We start from the raw sequence: 20,906 nt of genomic DNA, 5'->3' as shown, positions 1-20,906 counted from the left end.
AAGGAAGTCTGAAAGTTGTGTCACTCTGCTGTACTCTCACTCCCCAAGACGTCTGTAGACCTATGGTAAAAGAAACCACTGATGGTCGGATACAAATTGAAAATGTGCACATAGAAAGGTATGCATATTTACTGACATTCCTTTCTTGAGAAAATCCCTTCTTTTTGATAGCTATGTTTGTCATAATTGGGTAATTCAAAGCCAAGATCATGTACAGGTCCCAAAAAAGTACATATATATTTTGCAAGTTGCATAGGAGAGCCCTAATTTTGCCATACATTTTAGATGACAACACTGTAATTTAACAATGTAAAAACAAAGAAATGCACACTGAATTAATTTAATCATTGTGGAAAATGGATGATGTTATCTAATTTATCATCTACTTATTTAGGGCAATTTTACTGCATATTAAGGATTCAAATAAATATGTTTATCAATCATTTCTGGAAGACTTGACAGTTCTGTCAAAATGAAAACCAACTTTGTACAGCCATTATACGCTGGAATTATATTTTCCAAACAATAATGAATTTGCTTGTTTTAACTCCAAACGGTTAAAGACAGGGAAAAGACTACAGTACGTTTGAGAAGAAGTCTGTAAAAGTTATTTTTTTCATTTTGTTCTAACACTTTTTTGTTTTTGTACTGGAATTTAACTGTCATTTACAGTGAAACCTCTCTTCCATGGCTAAAGAAACCAGTAAAATAACTGGTTTTTAGGAGTGGAATACTTCACTGAAAAATGCATGGTATACTTAGAATTATTTTAGTAAAACATGGTTCCACTTTGAGGTGTCATTTTTGCATAACTTATTTACCAATCTGCTCCCTGAAAGTTTTCAGTTATATCTGACAAGTTCGGTGGAAAAAAAATAAAGTTTAATAAGTTTTACTATTGTCAGTTCTACAAAATTAAACACAGTTCTGGGATAACAAACTGAATTCCTTCCCGATTCATTCATCAACAGAAGTTTTCTTTTTCCAATTGCAGGGCCGTGTGTGCAACTCCACTGCTTTCAAAATTATGACCTAATTTATATCTGTGTGACTGCACTGAAACAATACAGCTGCACAGGTGTATCAGATGGCAAGAATTACAATTGCAAAATCTTCTATGGTGATACAGAAAACTGCTCTGCCTGGATCTCCACAGGACTCTAGAAGTCAATGGGGACCAACATAGGGATCTGTCTGTGCAGAGCACCTTGCAGGGTAAGGATCTTTATGACTAGGGTGACGCAAAGAAAGAACAACTCTTGGTCTTCAGATCCAAAGCTGAATTTGCAAGGCTGGCAGATAGGAAAAAAACCAACAAAACATCTTGTCTTCTAAATTGAATACATTTCATATGGAAATTACTGAGACAATAAGCATGGATTCCCAAAAAATCTATTTTTACAAAGTTACTTTGCAGAGCAGAACCATATCTGAAGGCAGAGATTTGCCTGATGGAGGAGGCTATTAGAGCATTTTGCTTCCTGGACTGAACTTGGAATACATTTACTTCTGATGCATCTTGAGTCCCTTGTTTTCGTTCTAATTAAAGTTTCAAGTATAGATTGCTCACTCCTTTGTCTGCTATATGTCCTGTTCCCATGTTAACAAGCCCTTTAGTTCCAAATTTGCAGAGATAAAAGTAGGTTTGCCTTGGTGTCTGTAGTTTCTCTTTTTTGAGCTAGTAATAATGGGTGTATCCGTTCATTAACGTGATGATCTCAAAGTATACTTTGGTGATGTTTAGATATGGATATGATAAAAAGAAAATGTGCAAATCTTTATAGATGATCTCATCTTTATTGTTTGTGTAAAATGCATGAATGTTAAACTGAGGAAACCAGTTTAGGAAATTAGAGAGTTTTATACCTTGTTGATGGATTTTGCTTTAGCCCTAGGTGCCAGCAACTGCAACCACACTGAGTGGATTAGGGGCCTTGTTTCTCCACACCATTCTACCACCAGCTCCAGCGGCACCATTGCTGTGAAGAGGCCAGTAGCACATGGCTCCAGTGAACTCAAGTCATCTACCTTCTCTGGGCCTTTGGCACCCTCATAAGCAATATACCCACCAGGATCATCACTGCCTGTAGTAAGCTTAGTAGTGTTTACTGAACTATTTATACATTTACCTGGGACACTCTACATCCAACCTCCTACCTCTCCTGGCTAGAGTGTTGAAAAGTAACCCCATATATTTACCATGTTGTATGTTTCTGAACATCCCTGAAAGCAAGCAGTAGTGAATGTGACCCTGTTCATACATGGGGAAAAGTGTAGGTAGTTGTGACACTCATTTGAGGTCTGCTAGTCCCTTAAATCTACTAAGGGCTCTCTGACTGATTAGTGGCCTCAGCTGAGGCATCTTTGAGAGGTACTCTCACCCCACCAGCTGAAAGACTGACCTTGATAAGGAGGAAAAGAAATGACTAAGGGAGGGCATGTTCTGAGCCCGGCTCAAGAGTTCTGAGCCCACAAGGCCAGAGAATAGAGGGCGCACATGCTGAAGGAAAGGCAGAAGGACCAAGGTGTGTATCAGGAAATGCACAAAGACATCATCCTCAGACAGCAAACTCAGATGCTCTGAAGTATTATTGAGAAAAGCCTCTGAAGGCCAACATCACAGCAGCCATTACATTGCCTGGACAATTTCCCCTTCATGAGACCTGAGCCATCCATCTCTCCACTCAAGGCACGAGCATTCCCTGCAACAGTATCTCCTCCACTCAACCCCAGTAGGGGGAAAAAAGGAAAACTGCTATGACTTGCACCTACAGTGAGCTGAGATACATCTCAAAGCAAAATGCACCTTGCATTTTGTTTTTTAATCTTTAATAGTCTGCTTATTACTTTGCAATAATTCTGTGTGGTGAAAACCAGGATTTATTTTGTTTTTGGAATAGGGTGGCCTGGCCCTTCAAGAACCAGGAGGCCTGGGGCTAGTCAGCCCTGTTCAATAAGCCCAGGTGTGCCATAACTTGCTGCCTCTCAGGCTAAGCAGGGAAGGACTAACTGGGGTCAGATGATAGCCTGATAAACACCTGGGCCTCAAAAAATGCCAGAGAACTCAGTTTGGTAGAGGAACTGCAGCTGGCAAGTTGCGCTACTATGAACAGGCCCTAAACCAGGGTCAAGAAAAATCAGGGGAGTCAGAGCTCTATCCCAGAGCAGGAAAGACAAAGGTCACCCGGAAGGAGCTGAGAGCTGAGCGCAGAGCACAAGCTGAAGAGGAGCACAAGTGAGGAGGAGAAGAACTTTTGATAGTTTGGACTTCTGTTACCCTGGAAGGGGACTGAACTGTGAGAGGGACCCAGCCAGAGGGCTGAGCCATATGTATCCCTGAGACTGAAAAGCCTGTTGAAGGGAAATTGAGGCAGGGAGCACCTCCAAAACCACACTCTGCTAAGATGGGGTGCTATGGGGCAGCTACACGCCTCACAATAGAGATGCAACCTTCCAAATCAATAGTTCCTCATCAGATTCATGTTTATAATCATTCATAATCTGGACATGTACTGTTTATTCACAAAGTAATACAAAAGACAAAAAACAGCACACTGGCTGGCTATGACACACTTTCTAAGTGAAAAGAAAAGGAGGACTTGTGGCACCTTAGAGACTAACAAATTTATTTAAGCTTTCGTGAGCTACAGCTCACTTCACTGGATGAATTCAGTGGAAAATACAGTGGGGAGATTTATACACACAGAGAACATGAAACAATGGGTGTTACCATATACACTGTAAGGTGAGTTATTACCAGCAGGAGAGCGGGGCGGGGGGGAGTGGTGGCAAACCTTTTGTAGTGATAATCAAGGTGGGCTATTTCCAGCCGTTGACAAGAACGTCTGAGGAACAGCCAGGGGGGTGGGGGGGAATAAACATGGGGGAATAGTTTTACTTTGTGTAATGACCCATCCACTCCCAGTCTTTATTCAAGCCTAAGTTAATTGTATCCAGTTTGCAAATAATTCCAATTCAGCAGTCTCTCATTGGAGTCTGTTTTTGAAGTTTTTTTGTTGAAGAACTGCCACTTTTAGGTCTGTAATCAAGTGACCAGGGAGATTGAAGTGTTCTCCGACTAGTTTTTGAATGTTATAATTCTTGACCTCTGATTTGTGTCCATTTATTCTTTTACATAGAGACTGTCCAGTTTTGGCCAATGTACATGGCAGAGGGGCATTGCTGGCACATATCACATTGGTAGATGTGCAGGTGAACGAGCCTCTGATAGTGTGGCTGATGTGATTAGGCCCTATGATGGTGTCCCCTGAATAGATATGTGGACACAGTTGGCAACGGGCTTCGTTGCAAGGATAGATTCCTGGGTTAGTGGTTCTGTTGTGTGGTGTGTGGTTGCTGGTGAGTATTTGTTTCAGGTTGGTGGGCTGTCTGTAAGCAAGGACTGGCCTGTCTCCGAAGATCTGTGAGAGTGATGGGTCGTCCTTAGATCCTTGATGATGCGTTGGAGAGGTTTTAGTTGGGGGCTGAAGGTGATGGCTAGTGGTATTCTGTTATTTTCTTTGTTGGGCCTGTCCTGTAGTACGTAACTTCTGGGTACTCTTCTGGCTCTGACCATCTGTTTCTTCATTCAGCAGGTGAGTATTGTAGTTGTAAGAATGCTTGATAGAGATCTTGTAGGAGTTTGTCACTGTCTGAGGGGTTGGAGCAAATGCGGTTGTATAGGAGAGCTTGGCTGTAGACAATGGATCGTGTGGTGTGGTCTGGATGAAAGCTGGAGGCATGTAGGTAGGCATAGCAGTCAGTAGGTTTCTGGTATAGGGTGGTGTTTATATGACCATCGCTTATTAGCACCGTAATGTGCTTCAAGAGGCTTTGATTACTGCCCTTGTGCCAGACTTCTCAAAATCATCAGTCTTTCCAATTCCTCCCTCTAACCTTCTGGTAACATTTCCTTCTTGGCCTCGCAAATATTATATAAAATACAACATGCAACATGCATCAAGAACAACAGGAACATTTGGCTCATGGAGATCCAGCCTAGTGCAAAACCATCTTCAGTGCCAAACATATACTCTATGGTCATACTGCACCTGCTCAGGTTAAATCTTTCCTTGCTCCTGTCCCCATGTATGGCTTTATGATGAAAAGAAAAAGGGTAGGCTGGGTCCCCACATTGAAGGGGTTGCAGTGCCAATGTCCCTGCTATCAGCTTTTTGAATAGTCCTGTACTCCAAAAGATGCACATTTCATGCATCTCCCCTGGCTACCCAATGTTAATGTCAGTGAGATATCCTCAGTGATGCACCAAAGCTCACATCACTGTGGAAAAGTACCCCTTTTCTGTTTATGTACTCAGAAGCAATGCCACCACCAATACAGTTAGAGAAGCCCATTGCATCATATCCATCTTGTATTTCCTGCACATTGCCCAAAGTCATAATCCTGTGCAGCATGACAGTTTTAATGGCCTGCATATCTAGAGAACTGCTCTGACTACAGACTTTCCAACATGGAATGGATTGCCTACCACCAATAGCAATCTGGAGTTGTAATCTTCCATTGCATGATCGCCACCCACTTCTCCACTGTCAAAGCAGTTCCCATTTTGGTATCTCTATATCTGTGTCCTGGGGCAAGCTCAGCACACAACTCCAAGATTGTGGCCTTCTGCATCCAAAAGTACTGTAGCCACTGCTGGTCGTCACAGATTTTCAGTGTGATCTGATCTCAACACTTGAAACTTGTTTCACGGGACCAGAAGCACAGCTCCACTGTGTGCAGCTGCACCTAGTCACTTTCACTCACTGTCTTCATCATCCATTCTTCCTCAGTTTTCTCATAGTCATTGCTCTATGACCAGCTGCTGTGCTGGTAGCTCGAGTTCCACAAAGAAGAAGAATCAGGCACAGTGTCTCTAAAATGGACAGAACTCCACTGACAGGTTCAGCATCCGTGCTTTTGACAGTGAGATGGCAGACAGATTGAAAACTAGTATGAGGAAGATCATTATGGGAATTTCCTTTTCAGCATGAGAAGGACTGTCAGATGGGACAAAGAGAACTGCAGGAACTTGACTCCAAATTCCCATGACTCCCTGAGAGAACTGATACACTGCAAAAAATTCCCTGAAATTAGCAAAACCAGATAGTGGTGCAGTGTACTGGGATGCTTACCCACAGTGCCACCCATCTTTTGCTGATACAACCTGTCACTCGGAGGATGCAATGCACCAGTAAAGTTGAAATGAACTCTAGAAAAATAGCTATGTCAACCACTGTTTGTAAGCACAAATGCTACGGATACAACTTTCTAGTACAGAAGTGGCCCCAGCCATTAGGGCAAACAGAAATTTAGGGCAGATCAGGGACCTTTCTGAAATGCAGCAGCAGAGGATAAGATGGGAAACCATCAAGCCTCCACAGATTGACAATGCCAGATGTTATATGAACAGGGAGGATGGGTAATTACCCACCAAAAATATATTTGATACCTGTGTTATTCAGGAAATATTGGTACACCTTTCCAACCAAGTGGATATATTTTTGTTAACTATTTTAGAATTCCTCTGGGGAAGGAGGCAGCCCAGCTACTCTGATAGGTGGCATCTCTAGCACAGGTATTCATTCTACAGAGGGTCTACCTCCCTGATAAACTGGACTTGAAAGCAGACTTAGGGGAAGGCATCTCCTAAAGAAGCTGGGAAATGGAGTTGGAGCTCCTTATGTCTGGTACAGCAAGGAGACAACCCCCTTTTTCCAGCCCCATAACCCTCATTCAAAGCATGGGCAGAGGAGTCACCGCAGCAGGCTATGAACCAGCTGCAGAGAAGTAGGAGACTAGTGGCAGCCTTCCACTATTAAGGAAGGAATCATGACCTGCATTGTATGAGTTACTGTGGGCTAGTTCCCAGAGGAGTTCAGTTAATAAAGTTGTGGCCTAATTAAACCACATTCCTTGTTTTTCTTCCCACATGTCAGGGACAATAAGGGTGGCATGCTTAATGTTTTCTGAAATCTCTGAACCATAAATATTGCTCTAGTCCACTAAATTAGGGACAGTCACAAGTCAACGAGGCTGAGAGAGTAAGCTCACATCTGTGTCAGGCTCAAGGAAGTGTAAGTTTTCCAATAATTAGCTCTACAGAACATCAGCCTCTTTATGCAGTATAACATAAAAAAATTGGTCAGACTTTCTCTGCTCATAAATAGTTTAAAACAGTTTCATTTTAAAATCACCAAACTTGGCAAAATATGAAGTCCTTAATATAAAATGCATGCTTTGGTAAGGTTGGGAAATATTTGGTAAGCATGGGAATTTGGGAAAATACCTCCAGGTTCCCTGACAGAGTCCAGTGTCCCTACCCCTATCACCCAGGGCTCAGTAGACAGGCACTAAGTACCCGGAATAATGCAAACAAAGGACTGTCCCTGGTCCTTGCTAATAGCCCCCAGGTTTCATACTGGCCTTGAGTGATAGGAGCCTGAAAACTGGGAAAGCTTCCTCCACACCCAAAACCAGCCCCTGCCTGCAAGGAATGAGAAGGAATTGGTAAGAAAGAGGAAAGCCTCTAGCCATGTCCTCTCCTGCACCTTTGGCCTACCCAAACTCTCCTTTAACTGCTACAAAACAGGGGGAAAACTTTCCACATGTGGTGAGAACATAATAACGGCCATACTGGGTCAGACAAATGGCCCATCTAGCAAAGTATCCTGTCTTCTGACAGTGGCCAGTGCCAGATGCTTCAGCGGGAATGATCAAACAGGGCAATTATTGAGTGCTCCATCCATTATTTTTTTTGGCTGCCACCCCACACTGAACAGATGTTTTCAGAGAATTATCCATGATACCATGAAAGAAAGATCTTGGAGTTAAAAAGTAAGTTAGACCCCATCATTTTGTATATACAGTTGGGATTATTCTTCCAATGTGCATTACTTCACATTTGTCAAATTTCATCTGCCATTTTGTTGCCCAATCACACAGTTTAGTGAGATCCCTTTGTAACACTTGGCAGTCAGCTTTGCACTTAACTATCTTGAGTAATTTTGTATCAGCTGCAAGCTTTGCCACCCCACTGTTTACACCCTTTTCCAGATCATTTATGAATATGTTGAACAGCACTGGTCCCAGTACTGACCATTTATTCCTACTCTTTGTTTCCTATCTTTCCTCTTATACCAAGACTGTTTAGCTTGCTTAAGAGCCATTAGTAAAGAACCTTGTCAAAGGGTTTGAGAGGTCAGGTACATTATATCCACTGAATCACCCTTGTCAACACACTTGTTGATACCCTCAAAGAAGTCTAACAGATTGATGAAGCATGATTTCCTTTTACAAAAGCCATGCTGACTCTACCCCAACATATCATGTTCATCTATGTGTCTGATAATCCTGTTCTGTAGTATAGTTTCAACCAATTTTCCTGGTATTGACGTTAGGCTTACTATCCCGTAACTGCCAGAGTTGTCTCCGGAGCCTTTGTAAGACCAATTTTTTTAAGTTAGCTACCCTCCAAGTCATGTGTTACAGAGGCTGATCTAAGTAATAAGTTACATACCAGTTTGTAGAATTGCCTCTCCCCTTATGGATTCAAAGACTAGCTGCTCCAAGCAGTCACCAATTGTATCTATAAATTTTATCTCTGCATCCAATTCTGAGGTGACACGTACCCAGTCAATATGTGGATAGCTGAAATCCCCCATTATTATTGGGTTCTCTGTTTTTGTGGCTGTCTGTTATATGACATTAAGTAACATTTAAATAAAGTTGGTTTAACTGGTGTACCTAGCATGATGCTAGTGTTTTATTTATGTAAAATAAATAAATAATAATAAGGGGACAGCTGCATAATCAGGATGGACTCAAATCCACCTTAAGTTCCAATTAAGCAGCTTCTAGTGTATAAATGTGTATTTATACTTCACTACATCCTTTTTAAATAGCACTTACAGATATACATTGTGGATATATTTGCTAAGTTTTACTAACTTGAGCCCAAAATGAAACCTCCAACATACTCATCTTTTTATATAGTGAGTGTGTCCAGTTATTTTGCAAACGATAAAGATTAAAATATTAGGTCAAATCTTGATCAAAAGGTGAGCTGGATTGATACTGTCAAACACTTCAACTCTAAAGTTATTTCAGGTTTTAAAAATAAGCCATTTAAGTTACCCAAGAACAACAACAGTTTTTCTACTTTCACCAAAGCTACAATTTTCAAAAGTGCCTGAGAGCCTCCCTCCTCACCAGATCTCAGAGCCCAGGCTCCAGCCTGAACCAAAACATCCACACAGCTATTTTTAGCCGCACAGTGTGCGTGGGACTCAGGCCTGGTCTACACTAGAACTTGACTTTGATATAGCTACATCTCTCAGGGGGTGTGAAAAATCTACACCCAAGAGACACAGCTATACCAGCCTAATCTACTGGTGTAGACCAGAGCTAGGTTGATGGAAGAATGCTTCCATCAACTTAGCTACCACCTCTAAAGGAGATGGATGACCTATGCTGAGGGGAGAAGCCCTCCGGTTGGTATAGGTAGAGTTTACACTGAAGCGCTGCAACTTCGCCACTGCGGTGTTTTACGAGTAGACAAGCCCACAGTTGACCTGGGCTTTGAGATTCACTGCCATGGGGTTTTTCTTGCTGTGTAGACATACCTTACGTAACATAAGTACATTCAAAAGTGATTAAGGCCACTGACTTTCAATAAGACTTAGGTGGCAATGTGGCTACTCCTTTAGCAAATGAGACTTGAACTCCAAAAATCACACCCTTTTGAACATTTTAACCTACACCTTGAATAACTAAAAATACAAATCCATAAATGAATCATTATACACACACACACACACACACACACACAAAAACCCTCTCAAAAAGAAAAAGAAAGTTAAGGTTATAAAATCAAGCATTTAAAAGTTACCAAAAAAACAGAATTAAAAGTGCATGGGTCACCTTAGTTTGCCCCACTTGCACAAGGTACATGCATTTGGACTGAAAGGTTATATGAGAAAATTTTAGTTCAAGGTGATTTTTCCCCCATCAGAAAGTTTATAAACCCCTATTTTAAGATCCATAAAAATAATGTTGCTACTACAACTCTATGATACATCTTGAATTAACTCCAGAAGTTTGGACAGGTTTGGCCCAGTGCTTTTTGATCAGATTCAGCTGACAGGTTTCCTAGCTATCATATCTCTAGTGGGCATGTCACTAAACACAATACACCAGAGAAACATCATACCAAATTTTACATATAAGAATATGTAGTCACTCAAGAGTTCAAGTCCCTCAATAATTGAAAAGACTTTTAAAAGTGTTGAGGCAAGGGAGACTGTGTGCACTACTGGAGCCTTACAGAGATAAAAGGATTTTTTTTTCAGTTTGATTCCCATTAGAATAGGCCAAATATCAAAATCGTAGTGTAAGCTGGAGATTTCTGATCAATTTAAAATTATGTATATATTCTCCATACAAACCGTTCTTCCTTTTATCTTCCATGACAAGCTCTCTTTGCTGTGTCATTTAGAATGATATCTATTGAATCTGGCATGCACCATTACCACAGATTTCCCCTGCCCCACCTGTACACACACAGTGGATGGGTCACTACAAAAACTAATTTCCCCATACTAATTTCCCACTACTGTTACTCATACCTTCTTGTCAACTGTTTGAAATGTGCCACCCTGATTACATTGGCCTCATTACCACTACAAAAGTGATTGGTATTCTACTGTTGAGAATAGCCCACTTTCACTTTAATTGAATTGTCTTGTTAGTACTGACGACCCCCCCCACTTGGTAAGGCAACTCCCATCTATTCATGTACTGTGTATATATACACCTGCCTACTGTATTTTCCACTCCATGTATCTGATTAAGTAGGTTTTAGCCTACAAAAGCTTATGCCCAAATGAATTTGTTAGTCTCTAAGGTGCCACAAGTACTCCTAGTTGTTTTTACACACACATACAGTTACACAGGGACTTTGTCCCAAAAGTTCACTATTCAGAAACTAAAGAATGACTTAGTGATGCAGGTTTCTAATCTAACCCTTTAGAATTTCTCTCTAAAGGCATAACATTTTTTTTAAAACTGAAATGGCCTAAAACCGGTTCTGTTTGGAGACATGAAATTACATTTCTTATCATAGCTTTGTAAGACAGTTCATATAACACAGGCCCTATGTCATGTGCCTAGTTTCATCCCTGCTGCTAATATTCTTTTGGATAAACTATAACTCCACCATAATAAAATATAAGACTGTAACAGACATTATTGATCCTAGGATTAACTTCACACATGCTTTTTTAGTTCATTTTACAATTAACTTTGCAAATATATCTGGACTGACAAAAATTAAAAGTCAAAGAAGGTTTCTGTTGATAGATAAATAAAAAGTGAGCAGAGGTCACTATGACTAAAAGTCAAGATCTAGGGAAAGGAGGAAAACACAATAATATGGAGAAAGTCAATACTGGAGAAGGTAAAACAGAAAGTGCCACTGTGGAATCTGAAAGAAGAAAAAAGAAAGACTAAGTTTACAAAAGCCACTTGGGACTGTGGGAAATAATATCCCCTATTTCTGTTTGAATAGTGCCATATTAGAAGGAGAATGTTGTGGTACATACCAAGCTCCACATGCTTAAGAAACTACTCCACTTACAGCAGATCTTTACAATTCTTCCTTAACCTCTTTCTGTGCTTTGATCAGCCTTCAGGATTATTCACATAAGGATACAGACCTGCAACTGATAGTCACTGCATTTCTCCTTCTCCAATACCAAATCAATACACTGACCAAAACCCCATTAACCTCTTCCTTACCTAGCATTTTCACTATGTCACCTCCCTATTTGAATTTCTCCATTGATTCCCCATCTTCCAACAAATCATGTTAAAGGTTTGAAGGTGAAGATGAGAAACTTGGACAGTCTGTGTTTCCTTTCTTACCTGATTTTGTGTCTTTTCTCATTGTTCCCACCCTTCTGCCCCATCAATTATGCCAGTCTTGGTCCTTCAGCCTCTTCTTCTAAGCCACAGTTCTACACTGAATGCTCTTCCTGAGCTGGTCTGCAAGACAGGCCCCTAACCTCTTCTCCTTCAACCCCTCCCTACTACGATCACTTCCTCCATAACACCTACAAGAAATCAGCTGGAGCAGCAATTGGGGATAACTGTCTCTTCCTTTTTTATACTAAAAGGATTGATAGTATGTTGTCTCTTCTCTTCCCCATCCACCCCTTTACTTGTTTTCTTCAGTTGTGAGCTTTTTGCGGAGTGATGTGCCTCACTATATCTCTGGAGAGGCCTAGCATATTGTGGACACAACAGTAATAGAAATAAATAAAAACAGTAAATATGCCAAATATTAGTTTGTCCTTCTGTCTTATCAGCAAATGTGTCAAACTGTCGCCCAGATTTATTTCCCGAAATACAAGCAATGCCTGTTTGAATATTTTAAAAAGTGTCTCTTCACTTTCCATTCTCCCTCCCATGATATAACTTTCCATGTGCCTTGATCTTCACCTTAATCTTAAGAAACAATTAGTTTCTTGCCAGACCTGCCTATAATAAATAGCGAAAGAGTCAAACCCACTCAGTGTCAATATACTGACTTATCTTTAACATAAATGTTATCGGATTTGTGATGTGTGATAGATTGTTTGACTATACTAATGTAACCCTTCTGCCCGTCAGAGTTGGCAACAACAAGGGCCGGGTTCAATATCTAGGGGATCCATTCCAATAACACAATGCAAACCGGCTCGAGCCCCCACCCAGTGACCTGGGACAAATATATACCACCCCCGCTGGGCGCCTCCAAGAGGCAATACTTCCCCTCTCGCAAGCACATAGTCTGAGTGTAGCAAAAAGCCTTTTAATAACAGAGAGAAACAATGTGGCTTTATGTTGGGGAAACACCACCAACAGGATTCATAACACAACCCATGAGCAAAAAAACCCACCCCAAGCAAATTGGGGCATGCCCCTTTCCCTTTGGTTCTTGAGTCCAGCAACCCCAAATCACCCACAGTCCCAAAAGTCCAATGACCCAAAAGTCTCTGTCCCTGGTCAGGGCAGCCCCAGAGTTCGAAACTTTATCTGCGGAGCTTTAACTCCCAACCTGGGTGGGGATGGGACGGGGGTAAGAGGCACCTTACATGATCTGAAGCTGACCGCCCCACAGCTCCATAGGCCTTCGTTTCGCTCCGCCAGCCGCCCCAAGAACTCCTTCGCTCAGCTCCGCGGCCCACAAGCAGCTCCCACCATCCCACAAACTGCTCCGCGTCCCACCAGCAGCTCCTGCCGTCCTACGAACTGCTCCACCAGGCTGTCCACAAGGCACTCCAGCCCTCCCGCAAACTACTCCACAATATATCTTCAGGCTCCCCCACTACTTAGCACAACACTCAGTGATTTCAGCTCTTAGTCAGTTCAGCTCTTTGGTGAATTCAGCTTGTAGTATGGGAGCCTCAGTGCTGGTACACCATTAGCCCAAAGTGAGCTCAGCAGCCTGTAACTAGACTCCTAATAGAATCAAAATTATCTCTCATATTCCACAGTGGAGAGAGGAGGAAGTGCAATTAGCATGTAAGGCCCTCACCAGGGGGCCTATGCCACCAAGTATTAATACTTGTCCCCAGCCTCTCTCAATTCACAGTTTTAAAACCCATGACCCTTGCCTAGCGAGTGCTACTTAGTTGATGGTGAGTCCCTCCATCATAACAAAAGGCCAACTACAGTTCCAAGCACAGTTTCCATAATCAGGGTAATAACAATTTATTCTTCCTGCCCCAATAACAGAGACACTGGGGATCCCACAGCAGCCAAAGTGACCATTTGGGCAGCTATGGCCTCATTCTAGGCGGGGTGGGTGTGCCTATGCAAATGAGATCAGCTCCTGAAGTTCTTTTCCACAACTTGCCACACCTCACCACCAGATGTCAGGGTGGAGCTCATCCTGACACTGCTTACATTAAAATTATTTAGTGCATTTAGTCTCTGTTACTCCTATTACTTTCAAAGACTGTCTCATTTCTAGAAAAACTGCTCCAGTTTAAGACTAAAAATTCCACCCCAGGTTTTTTTTGTACTTATCTAATTTATGACAAAGTTGTTGGCTTACATTTTTACACAGGAGAATGAAGATATTCACTCCTATGTATAGAACACACATGCCAATTTTCAGTTCAGAAACTTTTTTGTTTTAATGAAGTTACAAGGAACAGAACTTTGCTGGATTAATTCCCATTTTAAATTTTAAATAAGCTGGTGGACACTGCCATTATTCATGCATTATTAGATTAGCAGCTGTAAAGATAATTCTGCAAGTGAACACTGACAAGTGTTATATGATTGTATAATTAATTTATAAAAGTTTAAATTTTAACAAGAATCTTATGTCGCACCAATTACAAATCTACCAGATTAACATCTGTTAATGAGTTTCCTCTTACTAGAAACAGTTTGTCAGAATTTAAGGCCATAATTCTCTACTCTGTTACACCCATTTTATATATCAGTGTAACTCTACAGAACTGTAAAACAGGAAGGCTTGGAGATGAGGGAGTATCTGTAGAAGAGAGAGAAAAAGGGTGCTGGGAATCTGTTACAGTGACTAATGTACAGTGGCTAGAATCTGTCCTGAAAATGTCATGTGGCAATGACAAAACAGGGATAACTGAAGAGTGTGCTGGAGATATTTTTGGAAATGTGTATGTTGTGGCAGATAGAATAGTGATGTCTTGAGATCAGATGCAAATTGCTCAGGTTTAACACTGGTGCAAAGGGATGGAGAATGAGACCTTGACTGCAGATTTACCTACAGTATGCAAATAAGCCAAGAATACACCGGAACTAAAATGTCTGAATCTCTACTATCTACAATGCTTTGCACTGCCATAAGACCTTTCATTCAAGAATATCATTTACAGAGATTAATTAGGCCTCTCAACATCCTTGTGTGGTATTTAAGGAACTTCTTCACCTAGACCCTAAATAGAGCAATTACTGGGATCAAAAGAGGCAATTAACAGCAGCCCATAGCAAGAGATCAGTACACGTGGCGATGCATGCTGTACCCAAATGATAGAGCCCTGTGTGGATAGAAAATTTGTACCTGCACCGGACCATCAAAAATGGTCCCTGGATAAAAAGCAGCTATCTACAGATTTGCAGGGCTCTATCAACTGAAAGGGCCCGGAGAATTTCTACAAGCAGAAGACCTGGGATTAACACACAGGATACAGACCCTAATGTTATGAAAATATGTCATGGGTTCTTCACGGATACTGACCACAGCTAAGAACTCTGTTGTATCCCCTCTGAAAAGGGGCAGCCCCCATGAGTCCAGGACTGCCAGCACCAAAGGGGCGGACCCACCCCGGCCATGCGCGCAGCTCGCCGACCCTGACAGAGCCGGCGGGAGCCCGCACTGGGCAGCGCTCAGGCTCCCCCGGGGCCAGCCAGCCCAGAAGCGGCGCCGCGGGCGGCCCCCGGCGGGAGCGCATGGGGCCGGCGGCCGCGGTAGGCCAGGCGGCTGGTCTGCAAGGCCTCAGGGGCGCCCGCGGCCCTTCCGGCATCAGCCCCGGCTCCTCTCGGGGCCCGGCTGCCGGGGCTGCGCCCCTCAGAGCGGCCATCGGGTACCGCCCGCCGGCGCCTCCGGCAGACACCCACCTGCAGAGGAGCCCGGGACGCCCGCGCTGCCGGCCGGCTCCATCGAAGGCCTCGAGGCGAGGAGCCGCCGCCGCCCTCACGCTCCCCCGCCTCGCTCGGGCACGCGGCCCCCTGCAGGGCACCGCCGGCCGGCAACCGGGAGCAGCCCTCACGCGGGAAGGGGTCAGGCGGCGAGGTGGCTCCCGGGGCTGCCCGCGGTGTCGGGTCCCTGCGCGGGACACTACTGGAGGCTTATTGTCCGTGCAAACCCGCTGTTATCCCGCTGAATAGGTGGCCACCCTGCAGATCTGCTGACTGTGCTCTGCCTTTAACCGGTGAAGCCTGCCGAGGGACTTGGCAACGCCGCTCCGGATATCATTGTCTGTCTGCCCCCTACAAACCGCATCCAGGAAACCTGCAGCACCCTCCCACCCGCACCTCCTCTGCTACTCCCCTGGCCAGGAGTCAGCTCTGGTAGGGACCCGGCTGCCACACCACTCACTATACCAGATGGCCAGTGCCTGGGTCTGCTCTTTTCCAGACCCTCCCTTACCTCCCACGAACCCCTCTTACATTTTCATATAGGCTAACTCAACCTCTTTCGGTGGGCCAGACCTGTTTCTGAAGGGGAACAGTTACCAGATTTCCACTCATCTAGTTTATCTCACTGGAGTCAAGGTACCTATTTGTCACTGAAATGTCCCTGCTTAGAATATTTTGGTGCTGACACAGATATTATAATGGGCATCTAACACCAGACTACCCCACTTCTCCAAGTGATGACCTGCTTAAACTTGAGCTGTACCTACTCCCTCATCAGTTTGTCTGTGCAGCTGTTGTCCCTTCTCTTATACTGAGATTGAAAGCTCTTTGGAACAGGCACCATGATTTTGTTCTGTTTCTACAGTGCCCAGCACAATGGGGTCCTGGTCCAGTAGTACAAATAAACAATATTGCAGGGTATGAACTCACTGCTGGTAGAGTTGGTAGGATATAGACACAGGAGTTATTTGCTTGGGGAAGGAAGAACCTCTCAAGCTTTAGGTTTGGGCCCACACTCCTCTGTTAAAAGAGAAATATATTACTCAACTTTGTTTCTTTGCTACTGAAGCCAGAGTTTACAGCACCACTAATGTCTCTAGAGTTCCAGAGCTGACCCATAGTGGCATCCATCCTCTTCCCCAGATATTTTCTTTTCCTTCTGAGGTACCAGGGGAGCAAAAATCATGCCCAAGTTCTCCAGACAGGCATTGGAAGATTCTAGTCATGGCACCAAACCTGCATTTAGCTCAGTGGTGCAGAGCTCTCCTGACTTCAGTGTCCTATGGACACTGGGGACCAGCTATTTGAACTAATTGGACAATCAGTGGAATGTAGATGGCAAGACATGATACACAGATGAAAGGGTAGAGATAATGCTAATAAGAGAGAGGTGACTGGAACCACAGGGGGTGAACTAGAGGTTTCACATTCTGGCACAATTATAAACTATTAGCAGCTGTATAATTGTGTAGCTTTGTCATAGCTTCATAATATTAACACTATAATTAAGGGGATAGCTCCATTCTACACTCCTATTTTTAGCAACCTAAAGTTCACCCCAAAACTTATACCCTATTTTACACTTGGCCTCATTCCAAATTATTTTCTCTATAGGTTGCATAAACATTCATAAGTCATTTATTAATTACAGAAAGAGCTTTCAACAAGAATTTTTCACTTAAATAATTTTTCAGTCACTTGTGTTTGGATAACTCAAAAACGGCTTTGTTTTTAAAACTTCAAAACATTTATGTACCTCTGCATAAGAAATGTGTGCTTTGCTTTAAGAACTGTGATCAAAACTTACCAGCTTAAAGACATTCAGTCACTAACTGGAGTAAGAAGCTAAGATAACTTTGATCAGAAATGATATTCTTTATATAAGTTGTCTTTTACACAGAAGATATTGTTATTCACCAGTAGACAGAGAACCATAGAAGTGTAGGACTGGAAGGGACCTGGAGAGGTCTTCTAGTCTAGTTCCCTGAACTCAAGACAGAACTAAGTATTAGACCATCTTAACATGCAATTCTAAAACTGAACAGAAAAGAAATATACTACTACAACTTCTGATGCCAGAAAAATAAAGAGCTCCCATTCAGAAGCAAGGCAGGGAAAGTAAGCATAATTTTGGGAGAAGTGAAAGAAACAAATAAAACACCCTCATAATATGTAACAGCTTGCAACTGGTTATTGTGAAACTCTGTCCTGGGCAGATATCTAATCATACTTTATTTACATTTTGGCACCTTCTGTATCCTTATTATGCTAATAAAATAATTATTGTTTATATTTGATAATTCCAAAAGGCCCCATTATGTTAGGTACTGTACTAATACTAGAAAGAGGGTCCCTGCCTTAAAAGTTTACAATCTGGAATACACTGGTAAGGGTGAAAGAAAAGCATAAAAACACATCAGCAAGTGGTCAGGATGACAGGATGACTTCTTTTGGGACTTTTGCTTAAAAATGGATGGGACAATATGGTATTTACATTTCACCACTAATCTAAAGATATCAAAACACTTTTGGGGATTATTTTATTCTCTCCATACAAAACAACTAACTTCCGGCAAAAAAAAATAAAATAAAAATAAATAAAGGATATATAAAAGTAGTTGCCATTGCTCTTAGCTTCTTTTTATAATCTATGAAAGTCATAAACAAATTTCAGAATCAGAAAGGAAGAAATAGTAGCCATGAAATAGTTAACCCATGATATAAAAGGTCCATGTTACACATTCACGTCTGGTGAAAGAAAGATTTTACACATTGTTTACGGTAGAGCCAGAGAACTGGTCTCACTTTGGGGCTCTGTTTACATTCTTTACCCCCACATGTATAGTTGGATGCTACATATTCCTGTTTCTGTGGAATAAACATTTGATCCAGTTTAGTTCTCAGTGTTGATACTCTGAAAAAGTGAACTGTCTTACATAAACTTTGTTGCTTTATCCTTATAAATAGTGGGGCAGACTCTCAGCTGGTGTAAATTGTCATATCTGAATTGAAGTCAGTACATTTATTAAGCTTAAGATAATCAGTTAGTTTTTCCTGGTGTCAAACATGGTTATTGAATTAGATGGCCAAAAATTTAGCTTCTCAAAGTCTAAAGAAGGAAAGGTTTCTCTATGTCCAGCATACACAAAGAAGGAGGTAAAAACTCCGAAATGCTCACTGAGTACTAGCAATGCTCATAAAATACTGCTAGTGTTCTCAGTGCAATATTTAATCTAAACAGATTGGGTAACATTTTTAAGATGAAGTGGAGCAGTTTGCCATAAAAAGCCACGGAATTAGAAGTCATTTTTGTTGCCTGGCCAACAAATTTCAAACCTGTCAGCTGGCATCAGGAGATAAACAAAGCATACTGTAATTCAGTGGTGTTCAAACGTTTCCAGCTGAGGGCTGATCATACTATTTCAAAAAGGTCAAGGAGTCACAATCTATGCTTTAACTTTTTCCCTCGGCTCAGGCAGAGCCAGTCAAGATCTTATCCTGCTCTTCCTGGGGCTCCTGCAGCCCACCAGAGAGACAGGCAATAGAGCAAACGAAACTTCCCTCTCCTCCCTCCCAGAAGCTGACCCGCTGAGCAGATGTAGCAGGGAAGGGAGAGCAGCTGCTCACAGCATTCTCAGATCACACCATTGTGGCTCCTGAGGGTATGTCTACACTACGAAATTAGGTCGAATTTATAGAAGTCGCTTTTGTAGAAAGCGTTTTTATACAGTCGATTGTGTGTCCCCCACACAAATGCTCTAAGTGCATGTAGTCAGCAGAGTGTGTCCACAGTACCGAGGCAACTGTTGACTTCCGGAGCGTTGCACTGTGGGTGGCTATCCCACAGTTCCTGTCGCCCATTTGAATTCTGGGTAGAAATCCCAGCGCCTGATGGGGCTAAAACATTGTCACGGGTGGTTCTGGGTACATATCGTCAGGCTCCCGTTCCCTCCCTCCCTCCGTGAAAGCAAGGGCAGACAATCGTTTTGCCTCTTTTTTCTTGAGTTACCTGTGCAGACGCCATACCACGGCAAGCATGGAGCCCGCTCAGCTAACCATCACCATATGTCTCCTGGGTGCTGGCAGACGTGGTACTGCATTGCTACACAGCAGCAGTTTATTGCCTTTTGGCAGGAGACAGTGCAGTATGACTAGTAGCCGTCGTCGACATATTCCTGGGTGCTCTTTTAACCAGGCGCCTGGGCAAACATGAGAGTGACTCAGCCACGTCATTTCCCTTGTTTCGTCTCATGGTGATGGAGTCCTACCGGCAGTGCACTGTCTTTTAATCTGCAGCTAGTAGAGGATGATGGCCAATATTCATACTGCACCGTCTTCTGCCGAGCACCTAGGAGATGACGATGGCTAGCAGTTGTACTGCACAGTCTGCTGCCAGCAAGATGTATAAAGATAGATGAAGTGGCTCAAAACAAGAAATAGACCAGATTTGGTTTGTATTCATTTTCTCCTCCCTTTGTGAAATCAATGGCCTGCTAAACCCAGTTTTGAGTTCTCTCCTTGAGGTTTTGAGTTCTATCCTTGAGGGGGCCATTCAGTTTCTCTCAAAGCCACCCCCTTTGTTGATTTTAATTCCCTGTAAGCCAACCCTGTAAGCCATGTCGTCAGTCGCCCCTCCCTCCATCAAGGCAACGGCAGACAATCGTTCCGCGCCTTTTTTCTGTGCAGACGCCATACCATGGCAAGCATGGAGCCCACTCAGATCACTTTGGCAATTAGGAGCACATTAAACACCACACGCATTATCCAGCAGTATATGCAGCACCAGAACCTGGCAAAGCGATACCGGGCGAGTAGGCAACGTCAACGTGGTGACGAGAGTGATGAGGACATGGACACAGACTTCTCTCAAAGCACAGGCCCTAGCAATGTGGGAATCATGGTGCTAATGGGGTAGGCTCATGCGGAGGAACGCCAATTCTGGTCCCGGGAAACAAGCACAGACTGGTGGGACCGCATAGTGTTGCAGGTCTGGGACGATTCCCAGTGGCTGCGAAACTTTTGCATGCATAAGGGCACTTTCATGGAACTTTGTGACTGGCTTTCCCCTGCCCAGAGGCACAAGAATACCAAGATGAGAGCAGCCCTCACAGTTGAGAAGTGAGTGGCAATAGCCCTGTGGAAGCTTGCAATGCCAGACAGCTGTCGGTCAGTCGGGAATCAATTTGGAGTGGGCAAATCTACTGTGGGGACTGCTGTGATGCAAGTAGCCAAAGCAA

General features: G+C 43.0%; 1 protein-coding gene across 1 annotated transcript in view; it reads right to left on the bottom strand.

Annotated features, from left to right (window-relative positions):
* Positions 1–5,782, bottom strand: part of MEI4 (meiotic double-stranded break formation protein 4) — a 124,885-nt gene extending 119,103 nt beyond the window's left edge. The window contains exon 1 of the mRNA XM_077812128.1: positions 5,767–5,782. Coding sequence (XP_077668254.1) covers positions 5,767–5,782 — 16 coding nt within the window. The remainder of the gene's footprint in view (positions 1–5,766) is intronic.
* Between the last annotated feature and the right edge of the window lie 15,124 nt (positions 5,783–20,906).

This window comes from Eretmochelys imbricata, chromosome 3 (assembly GCF_965152235.1).
Source record: "Eretmochelys imbricata isolate rEreImb1 chromosome 3, rEreImb1.hap1, whole genome shotgun sequence".
Classification (NCBI taxonomy): domain Eukaryota; kingdom Metazoa; phylum Chordata; order Testudines; family Cheloniidae; genus Eretmochelys; species Eretmochelys imbricata.
This window is presented reverse-complemented; position numbering and strand designations above follow the sequence as displayed.